The sequence below is a fragment of the Polypterus senegalus genome, chromosome 12, assembly GCF_016835505.1.
Source record: "Polypterus senegalus isolate Bchr_013 chromosome 12, ASM1683550v1, whole genome shotgun sequence".
Classification (NCBI taxonomy): Eukaryota; Metazoa; Chordata; class Cladistia; order Polypteriformes; family Polypteridae; genus Polypterus; species Polypterus senegalus.
The window spans coordinates 108927956-108947467 of NC_053165.1; the positions used below are offsets into that span (position 1 = coordinate 108927956).

Sequence of the window (19512 nt, forward strand, 5' to 3'; positions counted from 1 at the left end):
CCAAAGGACATATGTCTGGGATACTTGGGTAATGGCACTGTTACTTGGCAAATCTGCAAATCAGAAATTGCATGGCACCAATGCAAAGCAAAGGAAAAAAAAAAAAACACCACACACAACACCTGGGAATACAGAATATTCAAAAACCCAGCACATGAAACACACATGCCTATATTGATTTTTGTATGGTATAATAAATTTATCATAAATTACATTTCAGTGAGAGCAAAAGGTATATATACAGTGCATCCGAAAAGTATTCACAGTGCATCACTTTTTCCACATTTTGTTATGTTACAGCCTTATTCCAAAATGGATTAAATTCATTTTTTTCCTCAGAATTCTAAACACAACACCCCATAATGACAACGTGAAAAAAGTTTACTTGAGGTTTTTGCAAATTTATTAAAAATAAAAAAATTGAGAAAGCACATGTACATAAGTATTCACAGCCTTTGCCATGATGCTCAAAATTGAGCTTGGGTGCATCCTGTTTCCCCTGATCATCCTTGAGACGTTTCTGCAGCTTCATTGGAGTCCACCTGTGGTAAATTCAGTTGATTGGACATGATTTGGAAAGGCACACACCTGTCTATATAAGGTCCCACAGTTGACAGTTCATGTCGGAGCACAAACCAAGCATGAAGTCAAAGGAATTGTCTGTAGACCCCGGAGACAGGATTGTCTCGAGGCACAAATCTGGGGAAGGTTACAGAAAAATTTCTGCTGCTTTGAAGGTCCCAATGAGCACAGTGGCCTCCATCTTCCGTAAGTGGAAGAAGTTCGAAACCACCAGGACCCTTCCTAGAGCTGGCCGGCCATCTAAACTAAGCGATCGGGGGGAACAGGGCCTTAGTCAGGGAGGTGACCAAGAACCCGATGGTCACTCTGTCAGAGCTCCAGAGGTCCTCTGTGGAGAGAGGAGAACCTTCCAGAAGGACAAACCATCTCTGCGGCAATCCACCAATCAGGCCTGTATGGTAGAGTGGCCAGACGGAAGCCACTCCTTAGTAAAAGGCATATGGCAGCCCTCCTGGAGTTTGCCAAAAGGCACCTGAAGGACTCTCAGACCATGAGAAACAAAATTCTCTGGTCTGATGAGACAAAGATTGAACTCTTTGGTGTGAATGCCAGGCTTCACGTTTGGAGGAAACCAGGCACCACTCATCACCAGGCCAATGCCATCCCTACAACAGTGAAGCATGGCGGTGGCAGCATCATGCTGTGGGGATGTTTTTCAGCGACAGGAACTGGGAGACTAGTCAGGATAAAGGGAAAGATGACTGCAGCAATGTACAGAGACATCCTGGATGAAAACCTGCTCCAGAGCGCTCTAGACCTCAGACTGGGGCAACGGTTCATCTTTCAGCAAGACAACGACCCTAAGCACACAGCCAAGATATCAAAGGAGTGGCTTTAGGACAACTCTGTGAAAGTCCTTGAGTGGCCCAGCCAGAGCCCAGACTTGAATCCGATTGAACATCTCTGGAGAGATCTTAAAATGGCTGTGCACCAACACTTCCCATCCAACCTGATGGAGCTTGAGAGGTGCTGCAAAGAGGAATGGGCGAAACTGGCCAAGGATAGGTGTGCCAAGCTTGTGGCATCATATTCCAAAAGACTTGAGGCTGTAACTGCTGCCAAAGGTGCATCGACAAAGTACTGAGCAAAGGCTGTGAATACTTATGTACATGTGATTTCTCAGTTTTTTTATTTTTAATACATTTGCAATTCAAGTAAACTTTTTTCATGTTGTCATTATGGGGTGTTGTGTGTAGAATTCTGATGAAAAAAAATGAATTTAATCCATTTTGGAATACGGCTGTAACATAAAATGTGGAAATAGTGATGCGCTGTGAATACTTTCCGGATGCATTGTATTATACAAGTATTCAGACCCCCTTCAATTTTTCACTCTTTGTTATATTGCTGCCATTTGCTAAAATCATTTCAATTAATTTTTTTCCTCATTAATGTACACAAAGCACCCCATATTGACAGACAAAAAAAAAAGAATTTTTGAAATTGTTGCAGATTTATTAAAAAAGAAAAACTGAAATATCACATGGTCCTAAGTATTCAGACCCTTTGCTCAGTATTTAGTAGAAGCACCCTTTTGAGCCAATACAGCCATGAATCTTCTTGGGAAAGATGCAACAAGTTTTTCACACCTGGATCTGGGGATCCTCTGCCATTCCTCCTTGCAGATCCTCTCCAGTTCTGTCAGGTTGGATGGTAAACGTTGGTGGACAGCCATTTTTAGGTCTCTCCAGAGATGCTTAATTGGGTTTAAGTCAGGGCTCTGGTTGGGCCATTCAAGAACAGTCAGAGAGTTGTTGTGAAGCCACTCCTTCATTATTTTAGCTGTGTGCTTAGGGTCATTGTCTTGTTGGAAGGTAAACCTTCGGCCCAGTCTGAGGTCCTTGGCACTCTGGAGAAGGTTTTTGTCCAGAATATCCCTGTACTTGGCCTCATTCATCTTTCCCTTGATTGCAACCAGTCGTCCTGTCCCTGCAGCTAAAAAACACCCCCACGCTTCACTGTGGGGACTGTATTGGACAAGTGATGAGCAGTGCCTGGTTGTCTCCACACATACCGCTTAGAATTAAGGCCAAAAAGTTCTATCTTGTAGTTTGCTAAAAGACACCTGAAGGACTCCGAGATGGTGAGAAATAAGATTCTCTGGTCTGATGAGACCAAGACAGAACTTTTTGGCCTTAATTTTATTTATATTTTATATATATATATATATATTATATATATATATATATATATATATTTATTTTTTTTTTTTTTTTGAAGTGTTCAATGTGTGAACCTTTCACTCCGTGGTACTGGCACAGCATCTACAGACAAAAACAGCATTTACCCAGGTAACAGAAGTTGATCTTTAGTTCAAGTAGTTAATTTGCTTGTGGCTGTTCAATGGTGGAGTTAAGCAAGTGCAAGTGTAAAAATATGCATACTACTATTCAGTCATTTTTCTAACCTGCGTAACAATTAATGGAGGGCCACAGTTAATCCCAGTATCAATGGCCACAAACCAGGAAACAAGGAGCATCAATACTTTTTGGAGCATACTTGCACAGATATCTGGCCAATCTTTTAATGAGTGTGCATACATGCACATTAATAATCCAGTTATTTAAAGAAACCTGGTTTCTAAAATGCAAAATGAACCCTTCTTCCAGTAAGAGAAACCATGCTATTGGTCTCTGAGAAACCAGGTTAACTTCTTCTGCTTTTGGCTGCTCCTGTTAGGGGTTGCCACAGCAGATCATCTTCTTCCATATCTTTCGCATCTTGTTCTGTTACACCCATCACCTGCATGTCCTCTCTCTCCACATCTATAAACCTTCTCTTAGGCCTTCCTCTTTTCCTCTTGCCTGGCAGCTCTATCCTTAATATCCTTCTCCCAATATACCCAGCATCTCTCCTCTGCACATGTCCACACCAACGCAATCTCGCCTCTCTGACTTTGTCTCCCAACCATCCAACTTGAGTTGACCCTCACATATACATTTCTCTGCAAGTAACCTGGTTATGCGACAATGTAAATCCTTAACTGGGTAAAGGATTTTGTAATTTGTGCATGTCGTTCCACTGCGCACGTGTTGGTTCTGCACTCGCTTTTGACAGCCACAGGTGGCAATGTCCACAGAATAAATTTCCTGAGGCAAATGATTGAGCAATCATATTATACTTTTTATTTGTTGAAATAATCTATCTCAATATTTCAGAAGTGGTTACATTTATGTTTAAATGCAGAATGTACAATACTAAGCTCAACAGTACGATCTTGAGAGCAATGTTCGAGGCACCACATTAAAAGTTACATGCGTTATATAGTCAGATTATTTTTTAAAGTAACAAGTAACTTAATGTAACCCTTATTTTACTGTATCAATAATACTTGAGTGATTAATATTCCAGAGGCACTTGGTGTAAGGCAAGAAGCATATGTACCAGGTCCTTTGCAGGGTTCAGTGACACAGCCAGGCAGAAAAGAATGTACTGCATGCAATACTGTAACAGAAATGTATTAAATGGAGTGTCATTTTACTGGTTATCCAGGTATATGCTACAGATAAGTTGAAACAGTGTGATCAAGTGAAGCAGTAGCTAATGTTAATACCGCAAATCAATGGGGTTCAGGCAGAGGATGTAAAAAGGAGATGAATGTTATTTACTTAACAGCACGTGAAAGACTAAAGTATTTATAAAATACAGGAAAATCATTTCAGGCTTCATGCTTGTATTCAGATTTACAGTGAGTGATGATAATGTTTAATTCATTTTTATTGTGCAGTTTAATGACGTTTGTGTATTTGGCCAAAGAAGAAAAAGTGCATGTTCTAGTGCATTTCTGGTTATTGGAGTTACTTTAGCTGACAGTAGTCACAGATGAATGTCAGACAAATCTTTAGATTTTCTAAGTTTTTATTTATCAAATTTAATAGGGAAACTAATTCCTAAATCAAGGTTCCTTCTCTTAAAATGTGCAAATGCTGGCTCCAGCAAAGCATTACTACTTTAGGCTATCTGTGACAACACACAAGCTTAGAGGCATAAGATGCATTTTAAAAAGCATATACATGGTGTTGGCGGTGGTTGGGGGGGTTGGTGGAGGGGGTTTGGAGACATAATTTACATTTTACCAGTTACTAGATCAGAAATGTTGTAACATTAGAATAAATATTTGCTAAGTGCTTCTTTGGTGAACATTTAATAAAGGAAAATAATTCATAAGACTGTACCCCTCCTAACAGGGTAAGGCTAAGGAGATAAGTCATCTTAGATTAATATCCTATTTGCTTTGTGTCACTTGTTTTTGTATACATCTTCTATAACCTCAGGTTATAAGGAAAACTCACTGTGTTTATGAAAGTGAGCATATTCTGCATTAAACTGTGATATACTCCTCCTTCCATCATCTGACCCGCTAGATCCTAACTACAGGGTCACGGGGATACTCCTCCTCCAACCTGCCTAAATTTACAGAGAAAGTAATGGTGGACATTGTGACATACTGTGGATTTATGAACAAAGCTCTCCCCGACATGTACAAGTTATTTTACTCTCTGAACATTATATATGGAATAAAATGAAAGTAAGATAAAATATGGAAGTAGGGGTTTCCCCACCCATGGTAACTGTAAATAATGAAGTGACAACCTTTTAGAGGACGTCCATACTACAATGTTTAAAAAAATAACAACCCCAAACAGACAGACTACTATGGAAAAGTTAAGAGTGCTCAAGTAAGAACATTTCATAAAATGGTGACAGTGAATTTTAACAAGTGTGCTAGACTGAAACAGCAAACCAAGACAAGATAAACTTATATAGATTTCTGTCAACTCGGTTGCAGTATGCCCCATTCAAAAATTCACACTGATTTAATTAACTAATTCCAGCTTATTCAAGACTGGATGCTGCAATGTCTTTGCTCCCCATCTGGAGTCAGTACCTGTGGATAAGTGGGCAGATAATATTACTGAGTGGTCCCCACAATAATCTCTATGTGGGCAATGTGGGTCAGGATTTAAAGATTCTATCGAAGTTTTATTCTTGAGAAAGCCAAGACAGAGTTTTTCCATGGTTAAACATTAGTATATTATTTTATTGCCCAAACAATATGTATTTATTGTAAAACAAGAAACCACCTAATTTGCTTATTGCATCAATGGGTCAAAACTGTTTCTAGACAAACAAAAATCAGCAAAATAGTAAATTGATTTCATTATATTAAGACTATGTCTTTATGTGTTACATTTCCTTCTAAACAGTGGTCAATGGGTTAGTATACACAAACACAAAAGAGAGACCAGAAGCTAGCTATTTCTGATATGGTTGAGGTGAATAACAAACTGAGAAAAATTATAGCTAATCCAATAACTTCTATGTTAATGCAGATTTCACTCAGTTTGTCAGTGAATTAATAACTAGTCTTCTTTCTCAATAGCAATATAGCACATGGAACCCACAGAGGACAAGGAAATGTCAAAAGGTGAATCCTAAAAATATTTAGATAAGAAAAAGTACAGCATAACATGCCATTTTACAGGACAATCAGTGGTTTGCAATAAGGAGAAACACTTTGCACAACTCACAAAATTGAACCAAGCTGCACTGGAGGAACCAAGTGAGTCACTGCTATTTCAGCACAAACTCCTGCTATTTTTTATTGTAAAACTCGGCAATTTGAACGAGTAGCAAATGAATGAAGCATAGAATGATTTCAGTTCTTTGAAAAGCAGCAATTGGCAACCCACAACTTCATACTGTAAGTCCATGAAATTAATAAGCACTCAGGTTTTCCTACTATTTCTCTAGATGTACAATTTAAGGATCTCTTATGTAAGCTTGGAAAAAAGGTCATGGTGGAAGGCGACACAGGAAACTGTAAGAAGGAATTAGTAATCTGTGCCACATTTTTATAAACATCACATCTACAGAGCTCTGCATTAATTCATCACATACTTTAATGATCTATACTTATCCCAACTAGGCACAGTGTACACTGGGCATCTCCAAATGATTACTGGGCTGGGTAAAGTGATTAGATTATATTTATTTCCACATTCGCTGACAATTGCAAGTTTCTGACAAATGTTGTACAATGTAAACCAAAATACAACATTACATGAGTAAAATCAAAATAAACCACACACTAATAAAACCCCTTTATTAATTTTAAACCGGCTTACTTCAATTCATGGGGCAGGTATCTAACTCTAACACAGGCACAAGGCAACAATCAATGTTACAAGGTTAAAGATAAGGAAGTCACCTATTTGTTTATATTGTAATCAATTATGTGTTTTGGTAAATTGTATGATCAAAGTTGCACACAAACTTGTTCCATGGTTTAACTCTCAGATTCCTAAGAAGTCCATCACAGCATGTACAAAATAAATATAATTCATCAATAATGACAATCTGTACTTAAACTACTGAATCTTTGAAATTCAAATGTCACTGAACACCCATATGTTAGTGTATACACAAGAACAGGATCAATGAAATTAAATCGAATAAGTTTACTTGTAAAATAAGTTTTGATAAACTGACACAATGTCAGATTTTTATAAAGCAGGTCACAAATAAATGCATCATAACACATTTGTACAATGTCAAAGAATGACTAGAATGATTTAATCACATAGGGGATATGGTATAAAAACTAAAGAATGCTTATTAGTTCCCAGACTGTATATAAACTGGAAGACAAAAGATACTAGTTAAAAGTATAATGTCATGTTTTATACATTGAAAAGGGCCTTTTAGTAAATATATTTACAGATCTAAACTCACTGCCATAGACAATTAATAGTAAAAATAAATAGCATGTCACTAAAGGGTAAGACAAAACTGGTACTTACAACTCAACATTTTTTTGCTGCATAGCAGCAATCTTTTTGCCTGGTGCTGCCCCCCTCATCTTTCCTTCTGCATATTGATCCCTTAGAGGAGGAAAAAGTAGGTATTTAGCAACATTTAAGCAATTCTCAGAATCATCTACTTGGGTGCAATAGAAACTATTAATCAAAAGAGATAATCAACATCTGTAAAATATGACCCAGTTTTCATTACAGCTAATTAAAGCCAAATATTCAAAACATAACTAAAATCTAAATGAACACAGGGGAACTATTACAAACTGGTTCACTTACTGATTAGCTTTCTGAAGCTCCTTTTGTTTCTGCAAGTTGCTGTCAACATATTTAAGCACTCTGCTCTCAGGAACCCATTCATCCCAGCTAAGACAAAGAAATTACAAAACAAACCAAAAAAAAAAAAAAGAAAAAAAAGAAAAGAAAAAGGAATAAAAGACAGACATCAAGAATTCTTATTGTACAGCATTGTCAATTTTAAGGAACCAAGTAAAGCTTTTCTGTTTAATAAGTAATACGATAAAAGTGAACTCACTTCTTATTCCATCCGCTATAATGTATGAAGTATTTCACTTGCTTGTCCTTTATATTAACCTTTACACACTGAAAGTAAAAGAAATTAATACAATTACATCAACAAAGAAAAGGCAATTAAAAATTAAATTGGTCTAATATTTTCTGCACCAAGTAAAATATTCAGATCAGAAAACTATACAATTCATAAAGCAATATGTGATAAATATGCTTTTACATAATCTTTAGCACTTTTCACAAGTCAATATAAAGATAACAATTCTGTACTAGCGATATTTTACGATAACTTAAGGGTGACTTTTGAGATATTACACATACATGCATACACGGACGCTGCTGACTCAGCCCAACTTAAAAAACCATTTGCAATACGTCTTGTCTAGCTAGGCTGCTTAAAGTAAGCAGCACCTTGTGCTCATCTTGGTGAAAGATTTATATTCTTGAGTTGTTTTGCGTGCACAGCAAATGTAAGGTCTACTCACAGATTTTCAATAATGTCCAGGTGTGGGGGCTGTGAAGGTCATTCCAAAACCTTCACCTTGCATTTCATGATCAGCACATACTTTGTTCATTCTTCGTTCCCCAACACACCGTCCAGCATTTTTTTTTTTTTTTTAAAGACTGATACTTACTGTAATCTACTCTTTCCTGTATGTGCTAAAGGCTTCCTGTGCCACTACCTGCCACAAAACCCTAAACTGTAATAAAATAGCACCCTTGACTTACCCTTTTGTGACTTGCCCCAAGAGTCAGTACTTGGTTTCAAAATGCCCTTGTATTATGCAGATGCTATTTTTGCATAAAGATTAGGGGTGTGCGATATTGGGGAAAAAAAAAAATCTCTCGATATTTTCTGGGACTTTGACGATAACGATAAATCCAAGATAATGTAATATATTATTTGAAATTATATTGAATTATATTTTTGTCATCTATAGCTTTACTTACCAGGTCTTTTTGTATTTTTAAACATCATAATAAATAAGATCAATTTAAACTAAACTGCATTTTATAGAGGAACCCCAAATTACTCACCAATCGCAATATGAAGCCTATGCCCAAAACAAGGTAGCCTCTTCCAGTTATTAATCCGTAGTGCACAGACAACATTAGCCCCGCTGTCTGTTGTCATGCAAACTATGCAGTCTTCTCGCAGTGACCATGATGCCAGCGCATCTTTCAGACCTTGCGCAATGTCATCGCCAGTGTGATCTTGTGGGAAGTAGGATGTTTGCAAACAGAAGCTTTGCAGTTGCCAGTTTTCATCAATGAAATGCACCATTAGGGAGAGGTATGGCTTGGATGTTCGGCTTGACCATAAATCTGTTTTTTTGTGGCAAAATGTGAAACCTTTTGCAGATTATGCGTCAGAGTTTGGCAACACGAATCATTCAACTTATGCAGAGCTGTTTGACTGAAATATTTTCAGCCAGGCAGTGTGTACCTTGGGTCTAAAGTATTCAAAAGTTGTTTAAAACCATTTCTCTCAACCACTTGAATTGGCACCATATCTTTTGCGATGTAATTGGTGACGGCGTTTGTTATGTCATGCCATCTGTTGCTTTTCTTGTCGTAAGGCACTTTTTTGCAGAATGAGTCCACTAAAGTTTGCAGAGTGTGTTTTTGTGCTTGTACCTTGGTTACTTTAGACTTGTGCTGGACAGTTGACTCCTTAAGCTTTTCATATTCTTCGTATTCTGTGCGGTAGTTAGTTTGCAAAAGGTGAAACAAGTTAGTTGTCGAGCTGTCTTTAATGGCAACCGATTTACCACAAAGTTTGCAGATTGGCATCTTTTAAACAACATCAGTCTTTTCAAAACCAAACCACTGCCATGTGAGTGACAATGAACCACATCTGGCAATTAACTCTGACGACGTAGATGGAGAGGCTGGTTTTATTATCTGGCACTGTTTGTTCACTCATTTTGTGGCTTGCTGGACGTGCACGCCTACGCAACTCGCTTTGTGCATACGCAGTGGTCTATACTGTTGCATAGTGAATGAACTCTGTGTTTCTTTTTTTTTTTTGCAAAGCGAGTTACATACTCAATTTAATCTCGCACACCGTTAAAACAGCAATTAAGATATAATCGTAAACGATGTATATCGCACACGCCTACTTAAGACACTCTTTGTAATGGGATCGCAGGTAAGGTTTTCTTCTATCACAAGGCATCGTCCATGTAAGTAATGTTGCACAGTAAAAAGTCCAGACCTGAGAGAGAAACACTCTTCAGGTGGTTGAGAACTTGTCTGAGGACGGCAGGACTACCTGGAGAAGCCAACATAAAGGCAGGTCTGTGATCGCCGTTTTGCAGACACAGCACTTAGAGAGACCTTTAGCAGCAAGGAGACATGTTGGGGGTCCAAAAAAATAGTTCTCTGTGGCTGCTATCTCACTTTAAAACAAACACTGTGCATTACTTGGATAGATATGTTGCGTTCTGTGCATAAATTACCAAAGGCAGTGCAAACTTAGGGTAGGGATAATCATTACACTTCTGTTTTGTAGAATTTTATCATTATATTAGGATAGTCAGCACTGCAAGCTACCTGGCAGACAGGCAAGTTAAATACAGAGGTACTAGAGACTTATTTTGGTTTTAATGCCACTCAAAGAAAACTAATTTAAAAATGAAAAAAAAAAAATGAAAACACTGCTATGTATTGACATGTGGTGTATCATTGTGCACCGTGTAATATAAAATGTAAACCTTTAAATGAAAAATTTATTTCAGAACATTTTTAAAGGTGACATATAAATTCAATACAAGTGAATATAATTCTTTAGATAAAACACTTAACTTATTTGCATTATTGTTTCGTAATGTTAAAAAAAAAAAAAAAATACATGAAAATGCTACTCTAACTGGATGAGGCATTTGTCTCGTTGCCAGCACAGGATGCAACAATATTTTATTCAACATGTTGAACAGCCCACATTAATTGCAAAAATGAACGCGTTAACTTTTCCAGCCCTGCTTTTTATATCCATTCCCTACTTTGCAGGCATCAGTTAGTTTAATTTAAGGATCCTCCATGGGCATTAAGTGTTGCTCAATGTTTGAAAGGTTGAAGAATTTATTAGGTTCAGGAATTGTTATTAGCTGGTCATTGTTTTAAGATAATTCTTGTCTAGACTAAAACATAATAAGCTAAGCTAGACCGTATCCATTTCATTCTTTATACAGCTATCAGTTAATTCAAGATGCTACTGCAAGAATTATTACACAAACCAGAAAAAACTAACACAGAACTCCACTTCAAGTCTTTGCATTGGCTCCCAGTTTAGTTTAGGATTAATTTCCTCCTGAAATCCTCCACTTAAGAAAAAAAAAAATTAAATGACCATGGCCTAGTTATTTATTTGAACTTACTTACAAACCAGAGCACAAATTGAGATCTTAAAATACCGAACTACTTACGATTCCAAGGACTAATGAATATAACTGTAGGATGTTGAGCTTCTAGTTACAGGGCCCTTGCAGCTGTGGAATGATCTGCCTGTTAATTGAAGATATGCCCCTTCAGTTTCAACTTTTAAATCCAGGGTGAAGACTTACTACCTTAGTCTAGCATACCCTGACTAGAGCTGCTGTTTGGTTGTACATACTGCATCTCTGTTTTCTAGTCTTTTGCACAGCAATAAGTAAAACAATATTTATAAACCATAACTAACCCTTTACTATTCTGTTTCTCTTCTCAGTATCATGATGTGGCACTTGGTGCCACTGCATTACTGCCACGTTGTTCTCCTGTGTATGAAAAAGTCATCTAAAATAAGGCAGCACTGAAAACATCACATGAAAATATTCTCTCATCAGATTGGACAGCTCAGCACAGACTCCATCATAGAATACCCAGGCCCAGTAGGCGGCCAGCTGACCCAATCTCCAGGACTGTGATGGACTTTGTCTTTCCCTCGTGCAATATTCATCGGTACCACTGTCAGCTGGCCATATTTCAATTCATTACTGGATAAATATTGTTGTTTTCCATTAATGTTATTTTCTGCTTTATGTTCTGTGTGTTTAAACAAATCTGTATCTTGATATATACTGTACTAATTTTGTATTTATTATATAGTATAAACTATACTTTTATTATCCCTGATAACTTGTTCACAGCACTCTGCGCTTGCACTCAGTAAGTAGTGTTAAACAAACATAACTTGCATTGTATTATTGTATTTTATATCAATTATGTAGATTTCTTTTATTGGCTGCAACACCCTTCCCAAATTGGTTTCTACTTATCTCTAGAAGAGAAACACATGAATACAGGCAATTCTACAGATCGTGAACATTAAATATATTTCCAAAATTACTTTTTTACTAAATAATTCACATAAAACATGAGTTGTTAGCAAATCATGTGACATCTTGGCAGAAATTGCTGCGTAGTGCAGGTGCTCTTCCTTGCTTTTCATCTAGTCTAATCAAACCAACTTAAGACAATTTAGATTTCAACAAAGAACCAAATATAGCGATGGCAAATTCTTCTTACACTACTGCTGCTGAATACCTACCAACCCTCTCCCTCAAAAAAACACACAGTGATATACTGTAGTACATTGAATGCTGCGCTTGATGTTGACACTAAGTGTACCTTGCATAATCGAATACTACAGCTAAATACCATGCAGACCTTTACCACAGAGTTTCACAAAGGCAGCGATTACAAAACTGGAACAAGTTAAAATACAAAATAGAGTCTTTTCTCTCTCTCTAGGTTTTACATAATCATGCAAAGGCAATATGTGGTAAAGGCACATTAGCAGCCCCAAGAAGCTAAACACTGGAGATTGAAGATTTCTCAAGATTGGACAATTTAAGATCAGTCCCTTAACTGGAAGGCTCGAAGTGAGATAATACCATAGGGTTTCTCAATAGACATCTTCTAAAATAGCTCCCCAACTCTGCCAGTGAAAATTGGAAATCCTATAGGTACACTGCATCTATTCAGCCAACTATTTGACACCTTCTATTTAATGCAATCCAGCCTGCTATAAAGAAGGCGGGATTACAAGATCTTTCTTCCAGTTTCTTGTTCATCTGAAGATCACACTGGTCTCTTCCTTTCAAATCTTCAACTCACCATAACTTCTACAGCATTGGAACTTTACGTATTTTTTTAAAACACTTGCCGATACATAAATTTGTTGTTGAGTCTACAATACTCTGGTAGAGATTTTGATTTAAAAACCAGAAAGCTCTTTTGATTCATTATATGTGGGTTGGAGTGTGGCTTCCTGATATATCAAAGCATCCTATTATTTGTTTTATTTCTTAGATACAGATGGAATCCTATTATAACAAAACTCACAGGACCATAAAAGTACTGTATTTCATTATAACAGAAATTTAGTTATAACAAATATGAGAAAAATATGTAAAGTTTTGTGACCAGGGCCACTGCCGATTCACCATGTCTAACGGCAGTGGCACAAGGACAACTCCATAGCTTCTCGGCTATGTTTGGCAAACCGTAAACCAAAGGAAAACGCAATAGGTTGTCCTCTGCAGGATCAGGGCTACCACATACTGTGCTTGTCACACACAATGTTTAACATTTAACAAAGGGCTTTAATCTGCTCTTCCTCACACTCTCCTGATCCATATTCTCCAGACTGAGTCTGCCACAGCAGTGATTCAAAGTGGCTAGTATTGTTCAAATCTGAAGATGGGAGCGAAAGCAGGACAATCCCCCTAGCCGTGGCTCCTATCAGCTCCTATTCTGAATGAAGTCTTGAGACTGTAGCTGCCTTCTCTGTATGGTAAAAAAGTACCTGTATTTTCTTTGAAAACCTGGATTCATCTTTCTATCTCTCGTGCAACTCTGTGACCCAACCTTGACAATAATTGTATTAAAAAAACAGCACATTTTATACAGCAAAAAATATTTTATTTGAAAATGAGACATTTGGTGTATTTTTTTTTTTTTTAATAGATTAGATGTTAGATGAAGATGAATGGACAATTCCAAAATGCTTTCGCAAGGTCATTTTTCTTAATTCCAGAATCAACTATTTCCAGGATTGTTCTAGCACCATTTCTCACTTTTTTGTTCATCTCAAAGAAAACTTTGAGAAATGCTACGAAACTTGAATAGAACAGTATCTGTACACAACACAACTACCCACGTTAATGCTCGGTGGAGCACTAAATTCAGTTATGTGTTGATGTCAGACCTATACGCTCGGTCACAAACATAGTGTGAACTCTGGACAGCAGGGACTTTCTACTACACACGACCTTTAGTCATGTTCTTAATTGTGAACTTTAATGTGTTGTTCTGCCTGTACAAAGCAGTTCTACTTAAATTCTGTGATACACCTAGCCAACTGTGCAGGTACTACCTCATCATTATGGCAAATGTCCCAACTGTTGATAATGGGACTTTACAAAGTAGCAATGGCCACAATCTGTGGGAGGATGTTCTAAATTCAAGCTTTAAAAATTTTCCCAACAGTTCTGATTTGCCTGGTGCTGCCAAACAAAGACTCTTAACATGTCATAATGGAGGCTATGTCCAGGATTGGACACCAGAAAGCATGCAAATGATTATCATAATATACCATAGGCGACACATTAATGAATGGTCAACATTCTTTTTAAGACTGACACCACACCATAGTTTTTCCTTGTTTTTTCAAGGCAAGCACCTCATTAAAACTATGAATGGGCTAAAAAGTTCAACAAATATAGACACTAGACAAAAAACTGTGTTAGGATTCAGGGGATCAGTGAATGCGCTTCAACTACATTCTGCCACCATACCTGTAAATTCATTCAGTATATCTTGGAATACTGTATTACACATATATATTCATCTATGAAGTTTAAAAACTGATGGAAGATTGATTCTGAATTCTAGTGATGTGTGCCTGGGTGATAAAGTAAAGTAATAAACAGGTGCAATGAAATGATTGTGTTAGAAAAAGGTTCTGGCAGATGGCTTTGACACTGCAGTTTTTAGTAGCAGAAGAGAAAGAGAATAGTTTTCCCATTGTGGTTCTGCTCAAAGACTCTTAAGTTAGCACATACTCTCTTGTTTTGAGCGGTTTAATCAAGTACTTTGTTTTTCCTCTTATTAATTGGTTGACAATAGTGTTTTGTTGCATTTTTATCCACTGCAAGAGCTGGGTTGTGGCTGTTTAACTACTCCACGTTTTATACTTACCAATACACATGTACAAAAAAAGGTAAGAAAGCTTATTTGAAAATGTCGACGGCCACTTTCACAATTTTCGTGTCAGGTCTCCCTGAATCATGAAAGGCAAATTAATGGAATGCTGAATTAAATGGTCAAAAATGGTAATTGCCACACAAACTACCTCAGCAGGACTAGGTACAAACGACTGGTTGACATCTAGGCCTGGGTAAAAAATAAAAATTTTCCAATTAAACATTTTTCATTTAAATGATGCAATACAGACTCCATTGCTTCTTAAATGTCATTCTACTCTTACACGTAATGAAGTTACTATGTAGACACCTTTCAAAAGTGTTACTGAAATTTGTCAAATTATACTCATTGTCCTCGATTAATGTTAAAGTAACCTCTTTTATATATATATATATATATATATAAAAAAAGAAAAAAAAAAGAAGACAGTGCTTCAAATGTATCAGTGCACTCTAATTTAATAAATATAAAATTGTTATCTAATCGGGACATTGTGAACTGAAATCTTATCGGGACATCAGTGTTAATACCCAGCCCTATTGATATCATTTGAGAGATGCACATTTCCATTTGATGGTGCGTCAAGAAAAATCAGTGGCTGCTCAGATCTGCAATATGATCAAACTGGAATTCTGATTCACAGTTCTTCGTTTCTCAGAGGAATATTCCCCAAATGCACATCTCAGTTTGGAGGGAGGGGTGTGCTTGGTTGAATAGTTGTCGATGTGTATGAGTGATACTCTGATCTTCAACCCAACTGGCTCGATCAGTAAATTGGCCGAAGTAAAAAAAAATTTTTTCAGATTCTACTTTTCTAAGCTGTATAATAATATAGTTGTAATCTGAAATACTTCTCATAAAGGTTCACTATGTGTATCTTTTTCTACCACAACTTCATGTTAACAGAGAGCTGAGAGTCAGGCTTGAGGAGAAAGCAAGGATAGAGATTTTGGCTTTTACATTAAAGAAAGTGGGGAATTAAACAGGTAAAGTGAATCTGAGGGGAAAGAAATTCATCTTCAGTAGAAATTAAGAGAATGCTCTTTTTTTGTTTTAAACACTCTGCTATTGTGAGACCTTTTCATTTTGGCCCATATTTAAAACCAACACTCCTTATTTGAAGGTTGTCAGTGAGCAAACTTGTGTTTAGCACAACAGCTCACATTTTAATTTGAAAAAGAACGAATTTGCCCTCGTTGCTTAGTAAACAACAGACTTCTTAACTTAAGAGCAAATCTGTTAATTTTGCATATAAACTTGTTAAGTATGCATTAGTGTTGTACTTTATTGATAAATATGAACATTTTATTAGAATTGTGACTTGTAATCATGACAAGAATTTTTATATTCTTTTATGGCATGTGTATTATAGATAAATACTGCTTGTATATGTTTCATTAGTGTAAAGCAGCAGGTTTAATGGGATTTTAATTATTTCAGAATTTATGGAAACAGATAGATTTAAAATTGTTAATACAAAATGACCAGTTAACACCTGTGGTCTACAGTTTAATTATAAAGACTATTAGTATCGAGTCACTAAATCGAGACATTAAATCCATAATCAGTATCAACCCTAAAAAAACCTGATTGGACCATCCCTAGGCTACAGCCTTTTACACCTACAGACAAAGGAACTGGCAGCAAGCAAAATAAACAAGATGGTGAAAATGTAGTCTGTCTGTGTAGTGATATACTGCTGTGAAAGTTGCATTAAATTTGCTCAAGGCTTTAAGAAATATTAATAAATCCTATCTTCGTCTTCTTTTGGCTATTCCCATTAGGAGTTGTCACAGAGGATCATTTTGTTCCAGATTTTTCTGTCCTCTGCCTCTTGCTCTGTTACACTCATCACCTGCATGTCCTCTTTCACCACATCCATAAACCTCCTCTTAGACCTTCCTCTTTTCCGGCAGCTCTTTCTTTAGCATCCTTCTCCCAATATACCCAGCATCTCTCCTTTGCACATGTCCAAACTAACGTAATCTCACCTCTCTGACTTTGTCTCCAAACCGTTCAACTAAGCTGACCCTCTAACAAACTTGTTCCTAATCCTATCCATCCTCGTCACATCCACAAATCCTATACCCAGTAAATATGTACATTTCTGAGTATATACTTTTTTTGCATTTTAAGAATATTATAATTAAATTTAACTACAATGTATCAAAAGCATTGAAGGGCTTGTAAATCAAAGGGTGATCTATAAGAATAGATTGCATGCAAGATAATATATTGGCAAAGTGTCAGCCTGCACCCACCTGTTCAAACCATGTACAGATTATTGACAAGTTCAGCACTAGTTCCTAAATTTATTTGACAAAGATATCTAGTCAGCACACAGATAATTTAACTTTGAATGAACATTCTGCAGTAGAATGGAATGTGGAGAACTGAAAGTGAACTTCAAAACACCGACTGGCAGCAAGATCAAAATCAACATTTTTTAAATGACACAAAGGTAGTATCCATCCATCCATCCATCCTCTTCCGCTTATCCGAGGTCGGGTCGCGGGCAGCAGCTTAAGCAGAGGCCCAGACTTCCCTCTCCCCGGCCACTTCTTCCAGCTCGTCTAGGAGAATCCCAAGGCGTTCCCAGGCCAGCCGGGAGACATAGTCCCTCCAGCGTGTCCTGGGTCTTCCCCGGGGCCTCCTCCCGGTTGGACGTGCCCGGAACACCTCACCAGGGAGGCGTCCAGGAGGCATCCTGATCAGATGCCCGAGCCACCTCATCTGACTCCTCTCGATGCGGAGGAGCAGCGGCTCTACTCTGAGCCCCTCCCGGATGACTGAGCTTCTCACCCTATCTTTAAGGGAAAGCCCAGACACCCTGCGGAGGAAACTCATTTCAGCCGCTTGTATTCGCGATCTCGTTCTTTCGGTCACTACCCATAGCTCATGACCATAGGTGAGGGTAGGAGCGTAGATCAACTGGTAAATTGAGAGCTTTGCCTTACGGCTCAGCTCCTTTTTCACCACGACAGACCGATGCAGAGCCCGCATCACTGCGGACGCCGCACCGATCCGCCTGTCGATCTCACGCTCCATTCTTCCCTCACTCGTGAACAAGACCCCGAGATACTTTAACTCCTCCACTTGGGGCAGGATCTCTCCCCCAACCCTGAGAGGGCAATCCACCCTTTTCCGGCTGAGGACCATGCTCTCGGATTTGGAGGTGCTGATTCTCACCCCAGCCGCTTCACACTCAGCTGCGAACCGATCCAGAGAGAGCAGAAGATCACGGCCTGATGAAGCAAACAGGACAACATCATCTGCAAAAAGCAGTGACCCAATCCTGAGTCCACCAAACCGGACCCCTTCAACACCCTGGCTGCGCTAGAAATTCTGTCCATAAAAGTTATGAACAGAATCGGTGACAAAGGGCAGCCCTGGCGGAGTCCAACTCTCACTGGAAACGGGCTCGACTTACTGCCGGCAATGCGGACCAAGCTCTGACACCAGTTGTACAGGAACTCAAGAGCACTTATCAGGGGGTCCGGTACCCCATACTCCCGGAGCACCGCCCACAGGATTCCCCGAGGGACACGGTCGAATGCCTTTTCCAAGTCCACAAAACACATGTAGACCGGTCGGGCAAACTCCCATGCACCCTCCAGGACTCTGCTAAGGGTGAAGAGCTGGTCCACTGTTCCGTGACCAGGACGGAAACCACACTGTTCCTCCTGAATCTGAGGTTCGACTATCCGACGGACCCTCCTCTCCAGAACCCCCGAATAGACTTTTCCAGGGAGGCTGAGGAGTGTGATCCCTCTATAGTTGGAACACACCCTCCGGTCCCCCTTTTACAAAGGTAGTATTTAATCAGAATAGTCAGCATTCAACCCCAACCCAAAAAACATTCACCAGGACAAAAGACAATATTTCTAAATGCAAATTACTAAAATTTTTACTTACAGCTGTAAGCAGGCAAAAATATCGATTTATAGTCCATTTCAACCCAAGTGAAGACAATAACCAGTGCTGAAAACTATTATCAATTCCAAAACAATAATCTACTATAGACAAGGATAATCCTGTCTGTGCTGAGAAATGGTTTCTAAAAAACAGTACTAGTGAAAAATACATAGATATAAATATTACAACAGTACCAATTAATGAAAACAGACATGAGAAGACATTAAAGAGTGAGACATAGGGAGAATTTGGAGACGAAGAAAAAGCAAATTAAAAATAATAAAAGAAGAGAGGAGTAGATAGGGGACCTCACTTAACCTGAATTAATGTTGCAGCTGCTTGCCTACACCCATAATGCACAGTAACCGACTAAGTATTGTTGCTGCACTGGTTTACTGTGCTGCTAAGGATAGCGCTACCAAAATTCACAACTGATACTTTCATGAATAAAGCATTGGCATGGCAACAAGGAATACTG

General features: G+C 38.2%; 1 protein-coding gene across 3 annotated transcripts in view; it reads right to left on the minus strand.

Annotated features, from left to right (window-relative positions):
- The window catches only part of morf4l1 (mortality factor 4 like 1), a 47995-nt gene that overhangs the window by 18757 nt on the left and 9726 nt on the right, over positions 1–19512 (minus strand). For all 3 annotated transcript variants that reach the window (XM_039773230.1, XM_039773229.1, XM_039773231.1), the window contains exons 3-5: positions 7933–8000; positions 7677–7763; positions 7386–7466 (exon numbers count right to left, since the gene is read on the minus strand). In XM_039773230.1, the coding sequence (XP_039629164.1) occupies positions 7386–7466; positions 7677–7763; positions 7933–8000 (236 nt within the window). The remainder of the gene's footprint in view (positions 1–7385; positions 7467–7676; positions 7764–7932; positions 8001–19512) is intronic.